The sequence below is a fragment of the Neoarius graeffei genome, chromosome 17 (assembly GCF_027579695.1).
Source record: "Neoarius graeffei isolate fNeoGra1 chromosome 17, fNeoGra1.pri, whole genome shotgun sequence".
Taxonomy (NCBI): domain Eukaryota; kingdom Metazoa; phylum Chordata; class Actinopteri; order Siluriformes; family Ariidae; genus Neoarius; species Neoarius graeffei.
In genome coordinates this window covers 20,533,533-20,552,019 of record NC_083585.1, presented here as the reverse complement: position 1 = coordinate 20,552,019, position 18,487 = coordinate 20,533,533, and the positions used below count along the sequence as shown (strand labels likewise).

Sequence of the window (18,487 nt, the reverse complement as noted above, 5' to 3'; positions counted from 1 at the left end):
TGGACATCCCAGCAAATTTACTCCAAAGTCTGACCATGCAATGCTTAGAGAAACTGCAAAAAAACCTAAGAACTACATCTAGGACTCTACAGGCCACAGTTAACATGTTAAATGTTAAAGTTCATGACAATACAATTAGAAAAAGACTGCGCAAGTATGGCTTGTTTGGAAGGGTTGCCAGAAGAAAGCCTCTTCTATCTAAAAAAGAAGATGGCAGCACGGCTTAGGTTTGCAAAGATGCATCTGAACAAGCCACAAGCCTTCTGGAACAATGTCCTTTGGACAGGTGAGACCAAAGTTGAACTGTTTGGCCATAATGCACAGTGCCATGTTTGATGAAAACCAAACACAGCATATCAGCACAAACACCTCATCCCAACCATCAAACACGATGGTAGAGGGGTAATGATTTGGGCTTGTTTTGCAGCCACAGGGCCTGGGCACCTTGCAGTCATGGAGTCAACCATGAACTCCTCTGGACACCAAAGTATTCTAGAGGCAAATGTGAGGCCATCTGTCCAACAGCTAAAGCTTGGCCACAATTGGGTCATGCAACAGGACAATGATCCCAAGCACACCAGCAAATCTACAGCAGAATGGCTGAAAAAGAAAAGAATCAAGGTGTTGGAATGGCCAAGTCAAAGTCCAGACCTCAACCCAATTGAAATGTTGTGGCAGGACCTTAAGAGAGCTGTGCATAAATAAATGCCCTCAAACATGAATGAACTGAAGCAATGTTGTAAAGAAGAGTGGGCCAAAATTCCTCCACAATGATGTGAGAGACTGATAAAATCATACAGAAAACAATTGCTTCAAGTTATTGCTGCAAAAGATGGTTCTCCAAGCTATTGAATCATGGGGTGTACTTACTTTTTCACACATCGATTCTGCATTTTCACTTAATTTTTGTTAAATAAATAACACGGTGGAATCTGTTGTGTGTTGCTTTACATCTGAGGTTAAATTTGCATAATTTTAGGACCTGGTGAGGATCAGATGATTTTTTTGTTATGTCTTGATTGGTAAAACCATGTAACTGGAAGAGGGTGTTCTTTCTTTTTCATATGACTGTAAACGTATTGTGCTGCTGCCGCCACGTGATGGCTGATTAGATAACTGCACAAACGTCCAGGTGTACAGGTGTTCCTAGTAAAGTGAATGGTGAGTGTACAGTGGTGCTTGAAAGTTTGTGAACCCTTTAGAATTTTCTATATTTCTGCATAAATATGACCTAAAACAGCATCAGATTTTCACACAAGTCTTAAAAGTACCGTAGATAAAGAGAACCCAGTTAAACAAATGAGACAAAAATATTATACTTGGTCATTTATTTATTTAGGAAAAGGATCCAATATTACACATCTATGAGTGGCAAAAGTATGTGAACCTTTGCTTTCAGTATCTGGTGTGACCCCCTTGTGCAGCAATAACTGCAACTAAACGTTTCCGGTAACTGTTGATCAGTCCTGCACACCGGCTTGGAGGAATTTTAGCCCATTCCTCCATACAGAACAGCTTCAACTCGGGGATGTTGGTGGGTTTCCTCACATGAACTGCTCGCTTCAGGTCCTTCCTCAACATTTCAACTGGATTAAGGTCAGGATTTTGACTTGGCCATTCCAAAACATTAATTTTATTCTTCTTTAATCATTCTTTGGTAGAACGACTTGTGTGCTTAGGGTCATTGTCTTGCTGCATGACCCACCTTGTCTTGAGATTCAGTTCATGGACAGATGTCCTGACATTTTCCTTTAGAATTCATTGGTATAATTCAGAATTTGTTGTTCCATAAATGATGGCAAGCAGTCCTGGCCCAGATGCAACAAAACAGTCCCAAACCATGATACTACCACCACCATGTTTCACAGATGGGATAAGGTTCTTATGCTGGAATGCAGTGTTTTCCTTTCTCCAAACATAACGCTTCTCATTTAAACCAAAAAGTTCTATTTTGGTCTCATCCATCCGCAAAACATTTTTCCAATAGCCTTCTGGCTTGTCCACGTGATCTTTAGCAAACTGCAGATGAGCAGCAATGTTCTTTTTGGAGAGCAGTGGCTTTCTCCTTGCAACCCTGCCATGCCACCATTGTTGCTCAGTGTTCTCCTGATGGTGGACTCATGAACATTAACATTAGCCAATGTGAGAGAGGCCTTCCTTTGCTTAGAAGTTACCCTGATTGTCATCCCATTGATTGAAAACACCTGACTAATTTCATCTTCAAATTATCTGCTCATCCTAGAGGTTCACATACTTTTGCCACTCACAGATATGTAATATTGGATCATTTTCCTCAGTAAACAAATGACCAAGTATAATATTTTTGTCTCATTTGTTTAACTGGGTTCTCTTGATCTAGTTTTAGGACTTGTGTTTAAATCTGATAATGTTTTAGGTCCTATTTATGCAGAAATATAGAAAATTCTAAACGGTTCACAAACTTTCAAGTACCACTGTAGTTGTACATATTATGCTGTTGAACTTTATCTCCTGAAGGGATTTTGCTGAATTCGTTTTATGAGCAATTCCAGCGTTATGGACGTGACACTTGAACTCAAAATGGCAACAAATGACCCAGTGTATGTTTTATTGTCTCCCAGTATTTAAACAGGTGTTGCATGTTTTAAGGCTGTACCATACTGGAGAAGTGATAGAACAAGAACAATTCCCATAGTACATCTAGGGCATGCCAGAAAATGCCAATAAAAGATGCGTTATGGACGTGACAGAAAAAGTATCACTTTTCTTGGGTGACTGTACATTTTTATCAAACTCTGTGAAATTGTAAACCTAATGTCGAAATGGAGATATCCATTTGATAGAGGGGTCCAAGGTGAATATTAAAAAATCTGTTTAAAATATTTTGTATTTCATGCAGAGTTTCGGAAGGAGAAGTCAGCGTTATGGATGTGACGAAATTCCGTTATGGATGTGACGCGTCTGAAATAGACATGGCATATGTTTAGAAAATCAGCAATTTAACCAGCATAACCCTTTGAAAAACTCTCTAAATATCAGCTAAAACTATCAAAGTTCTTAAATAATATTTAGGATGGCTATTGTTTTGCTGTTTTGTGGATTTTAGCATACATTTCTGTGGCTTGTGGCAATAATATAGAATTGTACATGATCAAAGTTGATTTTAGCTTGGGTTTTACATTATAAGAAAGAAAGACTGACAGTGACATATTAGGTTGGTTACAAATTGGTTCAACTTATTCACATCTGTAAAATACAGGCCTAGGTGATATCTCTGGGAGTGGTTTTGATGTATTACATGTTGCTTTATTTTTGCATGGTGAGGTTGACATTTACATGGAATTGCCCTTATAGATAAAGGGTCCATGTTACAAAAAGTTGGTGAACACAGCTTCTGTTTGCATTCACTGATACACTCTGGTTAAAATGCCATACATCATATACATGTCAGATAAACATTTTTGTTTATTCCATTAATCAGCCCCTGGCAGTTGTTCGTCTCTGTGAAGAAACCCCTAAAGGTTCTATGTACAGTATAAACCCATAAGTAAGTGTTTTCCTATTGCACCGATACCACATTTGTGAAAACCGATACGAGTATGAGTACTATCATTTCAGTACTTGCCGATACCGAGTACTACCGATACCGATACTGTTGATGTTATTAAAATATAGGCTACCTACATATCTATAATCTAACACCCGCGGGCCGCCGCAATGCTCGCAACCACCCGCTACAACTCTGCGCACTGACATTCAGTACCCAGCAGAGGGAGACAACTAGTCATGAACGAGTGTATAGAGAAGAAGACTCAGCCGTTACAACCATGACTACGCAAACACATCGTCAGGGAAAAATGGGTTGTTGTCGAACAATTTTTTTTGTCTTCTGACGAAATTAGCCTACGCTCAATGCTTGAGATTTACAATTTTTTTCCTGGGAGAGGCTTTTTTTTTCCTTGAACGGACGCTGGCAAAAGGCGCTTCACGGAACACTATCGGCGCATGGTATAGCCTATCATATTATGCTCAAGCCTGAGCGCAACAATGCTTCAGTTTTTTCTCTCTCTCGAATGGAACAAAAAGCGCTGCGGGGAACATTGGGATCGGCGCATGGGATCGGCACTGGTATCGGTTCATGGTATCGGCAACTGTTTGACAAGTACGAGTATATTAGTGGAGTATCGGGGCCGATGCCAGTATCGGTATCGGTGCATGCTTAGTATAAACCCATAAGTCAGTGTTTTCCTATTGGAAAATAGAATACATGTACCTCACGAGGAAACCAAGAATCCCTACTGATCCACAAATCCATTTAAATTAACTTTATTTTTCAGTGGTCTTATGTCCTGTGTCTGAAATCACTCACTACTCACTATATAGTGAGTTCGCCATTTTGTAGTGCTGTCCGAATGTATAGTGAAAATTATTACACCCTATATAGTGGACTCATAGTATCCCACAATGCATCGTGAAAAGTAGTGTCCAACCAATGTTCACTAACCAAGCAATATATACCATCATGCATTGCAGTCACACTGAAAGAAAAAAAAGTGTGTTGGGGTGAATGGATGGAGGAAGAAATGCATTATAAACAGACATTCAAGTACAATGAAAACAAGTGTTGCCAGGCAAAACAAATCTCGCCCAGCAGCACTTATTTTATACCTATATGAATGAATGAATGAATGAATTTATTTATTTCGAACATGTATAAAAATGTATGTAACTATTTGTACATACAAAAGAAAGAAAATGAAAAAAGTGACAAAAAAAGAATAAATAAAATAAAGAGCTAATACATTACAATACACCGCACATTGTTCGAAAAATATATGTTGATAATGGTAATATTTCTCAATCATCAGCTGTCCTATGAAAATCCATGACCGTGAGTTTGACATTTCAGAGTCATTCAAGGTTAAAGGTCATGGTGCCAAGTGAAAGCCCATATGGCACTTCCCATAAGTTGATAATGGTAAACATCTGTCTACCATCAATCGTTTTCAAGTGACAACCCTCTGAAAATCCGTGACTTTGAGTTTGACCTTTCAAGGTCACTCAAGGTCAAAGATCATGGTGCCAAATGAAAGATCATATGGGAGTTTCTATATGCTCATAATAGTAAACGTTTGTCTATCGGCAACTGTTTGAATTATAATGGAAAATATGTTATTTTGACCGAAAGGTTGACCTTTCCAGTGACCTTGACCTTCACCCGATTACCCACAAAATTTAATCAGGTAATCTACGGACCATTGCCCACCTACCCTGAAAATTTGAAGTCGGTGCAACTGTCTAGACTCTAGATTGTTAACATACAGACACAAACAAACAAACAAACAAACAAACAAGGTCAAAAGGTCATGGTGCCAAATGAAAGCACATATGACTTCCTATATGTTGATAATGATAAATATCTCTCTAACTGTTAAGTTATAATGGAAAATATGCAAATTTTAGCAATGGCCTTGACCCCCCTGACATTTGACCCCCAACTGCTAAGAAAAAAAACTGAGATACACCCCGTCATGTAGCATATCAATGGAAGCAGAATTGAAAGATGAACATTTTGAGATTGGTTTGAAGTAAATATGGTGACTATGAAGGAAGATATCGTGGAAAAAAAACGATTTTTACCTTTTTGGTGACCTTGACCGGATGACCCTGAAAATGTTGGAGGTTCTATTTGAGACCAATGCCCATCTATCCTGACAGTTTCATGAAGATTGGTCCAGCTGCTTTCTTGTAATGTTGCGAACAAAGAAAGAAAGAAACCCCACCGAAAACAATACCTCGCCCCCTGGTGGACTCTGTCCCGGGCAAGGTAAATAGTAATAGAATAGAAAAAAAAGCTAAAATAGAATAAAGACAGATAAAATAGAGGAATAAAAGTTAGAGTGCAGAGCGAGGAATTAATCAAAAGCCTCAAATTTGATTTAATAAAAGGCAGCGGCAAAGAAGAAAGAAAGAAAGGATTCACCCTCAATTTAAAAGAACTGAAAGACGCAGCAGACACAAAGTACTTTGTATTTATTAATGTAGGAAATTATACGCTCAGTATAATATGGATTTATTATTTTGAAAACCCACCAGCCGACTGATCCGGCACGTTTTAATTGTGCGACAGCAGTGGCGTAAATAACAGTGCGGCGGAGTAGTGTCCGAAAGTGTTCGGGTTTTATTTCCTTGTTTGTTTGTTTATTTTGCATTTTACCAATGAGCTCACTATATAGTCCCCTATATAGAATTCCCTAGATAGTGAGTAGGGCGTAGTGAATGAGAGAGTGATTTTGGACACAGCCCTAGTGTTATTCATATGATTACTCTTTTACTGCATGATGACTGATTTCCACTCAGTCACTGATATTCAGTCTTCAGCCTCAGAGTTGTAGTTGTGACATATATATTCCTTCCATTTTATAATTTTTATTTTTATTTTTTTATAATGCTGCTCCACAGCTGTTTGGGGAAGTTTTTTAAAAACTAAAAGATGTTTATATGATGGGGGGGGGGGGGGGGGGGGGGGGGGTGTTTGTGGTGTTTTTGTTCTAACCAAATCCTGACTCATCCTTTTCCAGAACTTTTTGTCCTGGACTTGACAGCTTTTTGACCTGTGATGCTTTTTGTATCGGTATGTTCTTTCACAAACTGAGATCATGGGACACTTTGTTTTTTTCAAAATATTTTTATTGGCAAAATAAGAATGATGAAACTGCAGTACAGACTTACCAAATACTTCTCTCTTTTTTTTTTAAAGAACAGACAGACAACTAGATAAAGAAAACATTAACAAAAACAGCCACAAAAATAAAATTAATTTAAAAAAAAAATCAACAAATTAATCCCAACATTCACACGTCCCACTCTGGCTGAGGCAGAAATCACAAACATGGATATTTAACAAACCAGCATCTAATCTGGCAGGACCCGCAACTCATTAAAATACGAAATAAAGGGTTGCCACTTGGAAAAGAACTTATGGGTACACCCTCTCACTGTGTATTTAATTTTCTCAAGTTTGAGAAAGAACATGGTGTCCTTAAACCACTGAGACAGGGGGGTTGGAAGACTTCCACTGGAGGAGGAGGCGGTGTTTGGCTATCAAAGAGGTGAAATTAATAATTTCTCATTGAACAGAATTGAATAGCCTTGGGTCAACAGGAGTTCCAAAAATGGCAATAAAAAGACAGGGTTGTATGTCAATTCCCATTATGGTGGATATTATATTGAAATAACTGGACCAATAATTGTGTAGGCGAGGGCAAAAGAAAAACATATGACTCAGATGACGCTGTGAATTTGAACAACGGTCACATTTATCCTGTACATCAGGGAAAATGTGAGAACCTCAGTTTAGAAAAATGCACCCTGTGTATCACTTTAAACTGAATAAGTGCCAAACGTGCACAGGATGAGACAGTGCCCAACCTGCTCACCAATAAATATCTGGGGGAGAGGGGGGTTGTTTGTTTAGCCTCCTTAGCTTAGCTAATAAATAGCTGGGGGGGGGGGGGGAGGGTGTTTGTTTTAGCCTCCTTAGCTTAGCTAATAAATAGCTGGGGGGGGGTTTGTTTTAGCCTCCTTAGCTTAGCTAATAGACCCTTTTCAGTCACGTGACCTTCGTAACAGCGACCGCCATTTTGGACATGTAGTGGACTTCGGCTCGAATCGGTTTGAATGCGAGGAAGGCGACAAACATAAAAGAAAAAGGAGCGAGATGCAGAAAACTGTATTTACTAGTTTACTGTAATTATGATCTGGCAGCTATTTACACCGGATCCAGTGTAAATAGCTGCCGGAGCCAACGTCTGAGCTAGCGAGCCAGCGCTGGCTCCGAGCCGCCGCGAGCCAGCGCTGCCTCCGAGCCGCCGCGAGCCAGCGGTAGCGAGCTAGCTCGGACGTTCTAGTTTACTGTAATTATGATCTGGCAGCTATTTACACCGGATCCAGTGTAAATAGCTGCCGGAGCCAACGTCCGAGGTTCCAGAGCCAGCGCTAGCTCACTAGCTCGGACGTTGGCTCCGGCAGCTATTTACACTGGATCCGGTGTAAATAGCTGCCAGATCATAATTACAGTAAACTAGAATGGAATGTTAACAGCAATGTAATGCCTTTTCTGGCTAATTTTATTCGTCTTACCTCCAACAAAGTGGTCACTACACAAGCGTTGGTATGCCGCTATCCATCTTCTCTGTCAGTCAGCATCTACCGGGATCCGATAAAACGATAACCCTTGCCTTGTTTGTTGATGGTTACTACATCCAGGTACACAACAATATAGTGGCATGATGGAAGTCTTGCTGAAAATAAACACTTTCTTTGCTGTCGTTCCTCAGTGTTGGCTGTGGTAAACTACTGGTAGTACACGTCCAAAATGGCGGCCGCGTTTGTCGTGACGTCACGTGAAAAGGGTCCATAAATAGCTGGGGGTGTTTGTTTGTTTTAGCCTCCTTAGCTTCCACTCCATTCCACCAGTCATTGATTTGAAGACCTACCGGTATCTCCTCCTCCCATGCAGCCTTAATTTTCAAGTTGGAGTGATCACTGAGGCCCAGTATACGGTTATATAACACTGAAATAAACCCCCTACTCGGCGTCTTGAGAGTAAGCAAGTCTTCCCAAGATTGCTGGGGGGTAGAGAGGGGAAAGAAGAGAAACATTTAGAGACAAAATGTGTAATTTGAAAATACAGAAACAGGTGGTTTGCAGGTAATCCATACAATGATGACAAATTGGGAAAACTATTGAAAATACCATCAGAATACATATCCTGGAAACAATGGATACCTTTTTTATGCCATACTGAAAAAGCAGAATCTATACATGAGGGGGAAAACAAGTGATTATTACATAGTGGACCCAGAGGAGATGCAGCAGAAAATTTAAAATATTTCCAAAATTGAAACCAGATCTTAAAAGTATTGAGCACAACAGGGTTTTTAACATGCATTGAAATCTTGACTGGAAGAGAAGAATAAGAGCAGATATAGAGGACGAATTAGAGCAAAATTGAGCTTCTAGTTTGCACCAAATTAAATTAGAAAAATCTATCCAACAGCGCATTTTATGAATATGGGTTGCCCAATAGTAAAATAGAAAATCTAGCAGGGCAAGACCCCCACTAAACTTGCATTTCTCTAGTAATGATCTACGGACCCTTGGAGATCGCGCACCCCAAATAAAGGAGCCAATTACCTTAGGCAGCTGGGCCATAGAAGGTTCACGCTGCATGCTGCACGCTACACGCGTGTAAAGAAAAGTGGACAAACGTAGCATGACTTGCTCTGGGCCATAGAACGGCGTTCACGTTGCACGCTGCACACTTCACGCGTGAAGCGAGAAATGAACATGCACACTTTTTTCTAGGCGTGAAGATGGAAATTCCAGTCAATGCATGCACGACCCCAAGGTCACCGCCGCGCCAGCCAATCAGAACGGGTCTATGGAGATAAAATGGACGACTACCAAGAAAAGTTGAAGTTTAATGGCCCAGGGTCTGGTTCTTCACGTGAACGTGTAGCGTGTAGCGTGCAGCATGCAGCGTGCAGCGTGAACCTTCTATGGCCCAGCTGCCTTATCTAAAGAGTCAAAGAAATCTCATCTCATTATCTCTAGCCGCTTTATCCTGTTCTACAGGGTCGCAGGCAAGCTGGAGCCTATCCCAGCTGACTACGGGTGAAAGGTGGGGTACACCCTGGACAAGTCGCCAGGTCATCACAGGGCTGACACATAGACACAGACAACCATTCACACTCACACCTACGGTCAATTTAGAGTCACCAGTTAACCTAACCTGCATGTCTTTGGACTGTGGGGGAAACCGGAGCACCCGGAGGAAACCCACGCGGACACGGGGAGAACATGCAAACTCCGCACAGAAAGGCCCTCGCCGGCCGCGGGGCTCGAACCCGGACCTTCTTGCTGTGAGGCAACAGCGCTAACCACTACACCACCGTGCCGCCCGAGTCAAAGAAATATTTAGGTAAAAATAAAGGAATTGATTGAAATAGATAAAGGAATTTCAGGAGAACGTTCATTTTCACAACATTAATCTTTCCTACCAAAGAGAGAGGCAAATTATTCCATCTCTGAAGATCAGATTTAACTTGAGCTACGAGTGGGGTGAAGTTAGCAGAAAAAAAAAGTCCAGAAAAAGTGCGAGTCACACAGACACCAAGATACTTAAATCCAGAAGGACTGATTTTAAAAGGCAAATCGGCTTGTTGGAGAAGCAAACCAGCTGCATTAATAGGGAAACATTCACTTTTATTAAGATTTACCTTGTAACCTGAGAATGAGCTAAACTTATCTAAGATGGATAAGACATTTGGAAGGCAAGCTACAGGATCTGTAACATACATCAACAAATCGTCTGCATACAGAGACAGACGATATTCAACACCATTACGGATAACACCCCTTAGTGATGTGGAGGAACGTATTGAGACAGCCAGAGGTTCAATCGCCAAAGCAAAGAGGGATGGAGATAGAGGGCACCCCTGGCGTGTCCATGGGACACTTTAACAGTTAATTTAGGGGTTTCACAGAAATAGGAGTAAATTCATTCGTGTCTTTAAAAAAAAAAAAAATTGTAAATCATTTTACAAGCTTTAATACGATCTCTTCATTTGTGTAGATGCATGACATACTGTATAACAGGGGTATTCAATTAAAAGTCACTGAGGTCCAGTTATTAAATTTTGTCCAAGTAGAAGGTCCGAACCGAAGTCCAGCTTGTGCCTTATAGCCTTCCCCTATGTCCACATTTTCATATGGTTTCAACAATATGTATTGTTAATTTCCAATGCAGGAAATGAACTGAGTGCACAACTATCTCTTTTACCATAAATAAAAGTAGTCCCAGGAAAATAAATTCAAGGCCTTTATTTCAGATTAAAGAAAACAGAAACCTCAGAATAAAATAAATAAAAAAGTGCAAACAGAGTGGAATAACTCCTTTTTCTCTTAAATTAAAGAGGTCCCAACCTGAAGAATTGAAGGCCTACACTTCAAGTAAAGAAGTCAACTCAGAAAACATTAACTAAAAAGTGCAAACAGAGCATTGACTTCACATTTTCTCTTCTCTGTTCTTAAAATAAGGAGGTCCCAGCCTAAAAAAATGAGGGCCTACTTTTCAAGAAAAAAAAAAGTCCACATCTTCAGAAAACAAGTGGCTTTTTAGGGGGGAAATGCAAACAGAATTTTTCTTTGAACTTTTCTCTTTTAATTCTTCTTCTTTTACTCTTTTTAATGAGAAAAATGGGCATGTGGCTGACCTGCCAGTAATTTAAATCTTGGTTGGAATGGAGTTAGTGCCATTCTCATGAAGATATGTAGGTGTTCATTGTTGAGCCTCGAACGGTACTTGGTTTTGACAGTGTTCATAGTGGAAAAAGCTGACTCACAGCTGTAAGTCGATCCAAACATAGTCAAGGTGTGCAGTGCTACTTTGGTTAGACCAGGGAACACACTCTCAGAAACAGTCTGTAACCAGAAAGTAGCAGGGTCAGTTGTCTCAAAATGCTCTCTTAATGCAGCATTTCCTTGCAGATCAGCGTGTTTACATGCACATAGAGAAAATCGAATTTCTGCCGTAGCTCGACTGAAATCGAAGTTCTAAATGCCGTGTCAACACCTTAGCTCAGCTGAAATCGAACCGAACTGGATTTCTCGTAATCGAGCTACGCGACCTAGATTATGCGATTGTAGCCGAGCTACTTAGTGCATGTACACCCTATCGAGCTACGTAGTCGAGCTACTTACTTCAGCACTGCCCCTTCCGGAAGTGACGAGACCACAAGCGGGAAACACAACAGCCTCGGTCGGCATGACAACAGTAGTGAGATGAGAAATACACACACTGCAATTTAAACAAGGTCTAAGTAAAATTCATCACCTTTGAATCATATAGTCTAGTATATGCTCATATAATGTGTTCTTCTTGTGAACACGGAACTGATAACTTTGTTTATACTCTTGAATAGCTCTTCTTCATGACGACAACCGGAAGTGTACCAACACGATGGGGCGTGTAGCGCCACCTGTGGCTCGGGTGCACAATGTACCTCACACAATAGCTCGATTTCCTTGTGTGCATGTAGGATTGGATTCCTCTGGCACCCCTGCTGGGACCCTTAGCTCGATTACCGACAGTAGCTCGATTTGGATGTGCATGTAAACGCACTGACAGTCTCAGCAACAGCGTTTAAGCACTTTTTCACAACTGTCCCATCACTAAATGTTTTTTTATGTTGCCCCAAAATCCACGCTACTTTTAAGGAACATTCGTTTGCACGTTGCTGGGCTGTAAATGCATGTGTGATGTGTAATGTCAAATTTCCAATAAACACTTCAGAACGCTTAGCAGTCGTCTTTTCAGTTATTTATTATAGTAGATCATATAAACATATATAAAATAGGAAAGGAATGAGAAGAATAGAAGAAGACACCACTTCTGATGATGCCGAGAGTACGCGCACTCTGAGTTGTGTTTTAGTGGCGGTTATCTATTAAACTCTAAAGGCATTTGCTTACTGCTTGCATCTTCACGTGATTGGCTCAAGATTTTCTATGAAGCTTTGTTAAAGCGTGCACCTGGCGTGCTCTGGGATGTGCAGGCGGATGCGTAGTTATGGAGAACTCGGGCACCCTGCTTGTCACCAGCCAAGGCCACAGAAACGCGATTACAACATGGGAAAAACATCTTTCTCAGTACACTAAGCTACTTTAACTCAACATACAGAAACACAGAGAATAATAATGTTCGTCCATTAAATTTCCCTCACAGATGAGTTGGGTAGACCTGTCATACTGTGCTTGCAGTTGGGTTATTTTGCGTGCCCTCAGTTTGGACTTCAGGGGATAACTTTGCTCAAAAGAGCCGTGCTTTGTTTTGTAGTGGCGCTTCACGTTGCCGCTTTTAATTAACGCCACGTTTTCGGAGCATATGAGCCACACTGGTTTTGAACTGCTCGCCGGAAGAATGCACATATATTTCTCCGTCCATTCATCTTTAAAACAATGATTTTCCTTGTCTACTTTCCGCCGCCTTTTGGAGCAAGCCATGTTGTCTCTTAACTTAACTCTCTTCCTCTCTGCTTGTTGCTCTGCTGTGGCGTGCTGGGTAAACTAACGATTTTATTGACTCAACTGAGTGAAGCTATTGTCGTATTAACTGGAGTAGCAGCGCCCGCTGTCAATAGCCACAACCGTCCAAAATAATGCTCCATGAAAATTACTTAATCTCGTTAATTTACCATTGGTCACGGTCCGGACAGAACCATCACTGGGTCCGGATCCGGACTGAGGTCCGCCATTTGGTGATGCCCTGCTATATGCTCATAATAGTAAACGTTTGTCTATCGGCAACTGTTTTTGAGTTATAATGGAAAATATGTTATTTTGACCGAAAGGTTGACCTTTCCAGTGACCTTGACCTTCACCTTGACCCGATTACCCACAAAATTTAATCAGGTAATCTACGGACCATTGCCCACCTACCCTGAAAATTTGAAGTCTGTGCAACTGTCTAGACTCTAGATTGTTAACATACAGACACAAACAAACAAACAAACAAGGTCAAAGGTCATGGTGCCAAATGAAAGCACATATGACTTCCTATATGTTGATAATGATAAACATCTCTCTGTTTTCAAGTTAGAATGGAAAATATGCTAATTTTAGCAATGACCTTAACCCCCCTGACATTTGACCCCCAACTGCTAAGAAAAAAAAAAACTATGTGAGATACCCCATCATGTAGCATATCAATGGAAGCAGAACTGAAAGATGAGCATTTTGAGATTGGTTTGAAGTAAATATGGTGACTATGAAGGAAGATATCGTGGGGGAAAAAAAACAATTTTGACCATTTTGGTGACCTTGACCGGATGACCCTGAAAATGTTGGAGGTTCTATTTGAGACCAATGCCCATCTATCCTGAAAGTTTCATGAAGATTGGTCCAGCTGCTTTCTTGTAATGTTGCGAACAAAAAAACAAAGAAAGAAAGAAACCCCACCGAAAATAATACCTCGCCCCCTGGTGGACTCTGTCCCGGGCAAGGTAAATAGTAAGAGAATAGAAAAAAAAAGCTAAAATAGAATAAAGACAGATAAAATAGAGGAATAAAAGTTAGAGTGCAGAGCGAGGAATTAATCAAAAGCCTCAAATTTGATTTAATAAAAGGCAGCGGCAAAGAAGAAAGGATTCAGCCTCAATTTAAAAGAACTGAAAGATGCAGCAGACACAAAGTACTTTGTATTTATTAATGTAGGAAATTATACGCTCAGTATCAGCGCCCACTGTCAATAGCCACGACCGTCCAAAATAATGCTCCATGAAAATTACTTATACTTCGTTTACACATACCCGGGTATTTATGAAAACGGGTATGGGTGGATGGATGACTTTATTCATCCCCAAAGGGAAATTAAATTGTCATAGCAGTCCGGTAAATTTGAAGACAATAAAAAATACAATGAAATAAAATAAAGTACTAAGGTCAAAATAAAATAAAATAACGTACTGAGGTCAAGAGAATGAAAAACACAAAATATAAACAAGATATACACATACCTTAAATAATATACTATATATGTACATAGAATGTACAATAGGATGCGAATATTGCAAAAAATATGCTATATAATATCAATACGGTTAATATTCCCTCATCACATGTCCCATAGTAAACACTAAATATACGTTATACTATGTTATATGTGATGCAGAGGGTGAAAGGTAGAATTAGTCCAGATGTGTGATCATGGCTCTAACAGAGGTAGAGGAGTTGTAAAGTCTGATGAATGAGTTCCTGTATCGTTCCTTGGAGCAGCGGGGTTGAATGAGTCTGTTGCTGAAGCTGCTCTTTAGCTTGTCCAGTGTTTTGTGGAGGGGGTGAGAGGGATTGTTCATGATTGCCACATGTTTTGTCAGAATCCTGCCCTCCACCACCTCCTCCAGGGTGACCGGTTTAGAGCCAACAACAGACTCTGCCTTCCTGATCAGTTTATTCAGTCTGTTGGCGTCCTTGGTCTTCTCCTCCCCGTACTAGGAAATAATTCCCTTTACACAATGCTCAAAAACAGCCAGGGAAGGCTGTCAAAAACATGTCAAACAAACAGAAAGCCAGCCAGAGATCTGAAAGCCAAGGAGCAGGGACCGTCAGATCACAATGCTAAAACTCCGGTTTCCACTGTTTACACGCAGGCATGAAAACGGAGTTTTCACAAATCTCCACTTTGCCCGGAGTTTTCGAAAGCAGCCGTTTTCAGTGACTGAAACCTCCGTTTACGTGTAAATGATGGGTGCAACCGCATAATTAAATATCCGTTTTTAGAGATACCCGGCTACGTGTAAACGGGGTCTTAATCTCGTGAATTTCCCATTGGCAACTTCCACTGCAGCTCCAGATTGTCCCAGTACAAAATGTGGAAACGCTAAAGGGAGGTGAATACTTATTCAAGGCACTGTATGGAGAGAATCTTCTTCTTTTTCAAAGAAGGATACTCAGAATAAACAAAGGCAATGCAAGCAGTTAAAATAGCCTAAAAAAAAGTATTGCTGTACTTACAGGAGAGACAGATGAAACAGCCCTGAGACATGGTGCTGTAGCCAACTGCACAGATCCCCAGTAAACTGAACCCTAGAGAGAGGAGAAATAAAACTCCTCTGGAACGGCACTCTGTTTCATTACCAAATGTACCGCTTGTGAGCTGCAGACAGGGGGCGCCGCTGTGTGTGTGGGGGGAGTTAGGACGATTCTAAGGGTCTGGCACTGACAGGGGGGCCTGTGAGGGATATTAATATTATTTTAATAGTATTGTATTGTGTAAGTTTTTGAAATAAAATATTTCATTTCATCTGTTAAAATATGTAAATTATACACGGTTATGATTTGCTATAACATTTTTCTTGAATTATTTGTGATTGTCATTTCACCCCTCCACCCTTTTCACTAATGGTACAGTCTGATTCTGGGCGCGGGACAGTGAAATGTGTAGCTCCGTGTGTGCGCAGCGCTGTTAGCGCAGCTTAGAGCAGCTGGCAGTTTTTCTATGTGCGCAGCAGAGGTGTGCATTCTAGCTTAGCAGGAGCGGGTGTGATAAATTATGAAGTCCGGATATCACACTGTGTGTGAAAAAAAAATCACCTTTTTTCATAGGTATCTTTATTGTATAATTAAGTCTAGGTGTTTCGCCATTGTTCATGTGTGGATTTGTTGATATTGTTAAGTATTTAACTTTAATATTTTGCACATTAGCTGTGGTCAGAGATATCATTGCTATTGTTCATGTGTGGATTTATTGATACTGTTGCTAAGTATTTAACTTGAATATTTGAACATTTGCTGTGTTTTCTAATAAATGTGTGATGCCTAAAAGAAACCAAAAACACTTAGTGGATTTCTTGCAGTGCACTCTGTAATTGTATCAAAAAACTAGTGTAGTTATTCATCAAGGCATACGTTTGATCACATACAATAAGTCAATAAATGGAGGAAACAAAGGAATACATTTTGTAATCCTGATTATTGATGATGTTTGCTGGAGGGCTCTGGAGTATCCATAATGTGCATACAGAATGTTATAAATCCATACTGATACAGTGATGCATGCAATTTCTCTCAACACAAACATTTGGATTGAATGAACTCCATAGGTTACTGAGTGGCCTAATAATAGTTGCTCATAAAAGAAAAAAAATTATATATATATATATATATATATATATATATATATATATATATATATATATATATAACCCCGATTCCAAAAAAGTTGGGACAAAGTACAAATTGTAAATAAAAACGGAATGCAATGATGTGGAAGTTTCAAAATTCCATATTTTATTCAGAATAGAACATAGATGACATATCAAATGTTTAAACTGAGAAAATGTATCATTTAAAGAGAAAAATTAGGTGATTTTAAATTTCATGACAACACCACATCTCAAAAAAGTTGGGACAAGGCCATGTTTACCACTGTGAGACATCCCCTTTTCTCTTTACAACAGTCTGTAAACGTCTGGGGACTGAGGAGACAAGTTGCTCAAGTTTAGGGATAGGAATGTTAACCCATTCTTGTCTAATGTAGGATTCTAGTTGCTCAACTGTCTTAGGTCTTTTTTGTCGTATCTTCCGTTTTATGATGCGCCAAATGTTTTCTATGGGTGAAAGATCTGGACTGCAGGCTGGACAGTTCAGTACCCGGACCCTTAGGCTGCTGGGCCATAGAAGGTTCACGCTGCATGCTGCACGCTACACGCTACACGTTCACGTGAAGAACCGGACCCTGGGCCATTAAACTTCATGCTTGGATGTTCACGTGTTGCGTCTGTTCTACTTTGACCGAGTAACCAACAATATGGACTCTTCGGATGACGACGATTGCCTCATTCTGCTTTTACTGAGACAGAGGAAGAGAAAAAGGAACAGAATTTGGAGCCGAGAACACTTCCTTCTGAGAGAAACCCGTGGTGAATTTCACCGAACATTCTATAATCTGCTTGACAATCCCGATGAAGAACTATTTTTCAATTATACCATTCAATTATATTTTTTCTGAAGTTTTCCCCTGAAAGCATAGAGTTATCTCCCTAGACCCGTTCTGATTGGCTGGCGCGGCGGTGACCGCATGCATTGACTGGAATTTCCATCTTCACGCCTAGAAAAAAGTGTGCATGTTCATTTCATGCTTCACGCGTGAAGTGTGCAGCGTGCAACGTGAACGCCGTTCTATGGCCCAGAGCAAGTCATGCTACGTTTGTCCACTTTTCTTTACACGCGTGCAGCATGCAGCGTGCAGCGTGAACCTTCTATGGCCCAGCTGCCTTAATGAATGAACCAATAATGAATAATGAATGAACCAATCAGCCGATTTCGAATAGTTTCAATAGTTTCAATAGTTTCAATTGAGCACATTTTTCTTTATTATTGTTATACTGAAAAACTTTGACTTGTAGTTTACGTTTTTTTTTTTTGACGGGGAAAAAAAAAAAAACAAAGAAGAAGAAGCTGTGACGGGCTCCTATCAGGCCAAGTGCGGTCACTCGCCGGCCACTTTCAGGCATCTTTTTCGGATTAGTGAGACCAGACCCTCTGAACATGAATGGGGAGATATCAATACTGGACTCTGTGAAAACTAACGGTCGCGAAGAGCATATGATTGAAATCGCCATGAAAAGTTGATTATACTTGAGTGTTAGGTTGGTTCTCATGACTCAGAAAAAGCTTTAAAATCCACTTTTCTCGTGGATTATTTTGACACTGCGCAGGCGCAGTACTGATATAACGGCAGGAGAGGGACAGCGGAGCACGAAGCTGCAAGATGATTGGAAAGCTGTTGGTTCAGATCGACATATGATTGGTTGTTGGCAGAGGAACAGGCGGGATATTTGCAGACCCGTACTGCCGTCAGAGACGGTTGATTAGAATGTTTGCTGCCGTTACGAACTGTCCCCATTCATTTCTATGGACGATTTCTTCAGTGACCTGTCTCCTT

The 18,487-nt window shown here is 40.4% G+C and overlaps 1 protein-coding gene across 1 annotated transcript in view; it reads right to left on the bottom strand.

The window, feature by feature from the left end:
- Window positions 1-15,666, bottom strand: part of LOC132901439 (L-amino-acid oxidase-like) — a 48,296-nt gene extending 32,630 nt beyond the window's left edge. The window contains exon 1 of the mRNA XM_060943835.1: window positions 15,556-15,666. Coding sequence (XP_060799818.1) covers window positions 15,556-15,586 — 31 coding nt within the window. The 5' untranslated portion in view covers window positions 15,587-15,666. The remainder of the gene's footprint in view (window positions 1-15,555) is intronic.
- Between the last annotated feature and the right edge of the window lie 2,821 nt (window positions 15,667-18,487).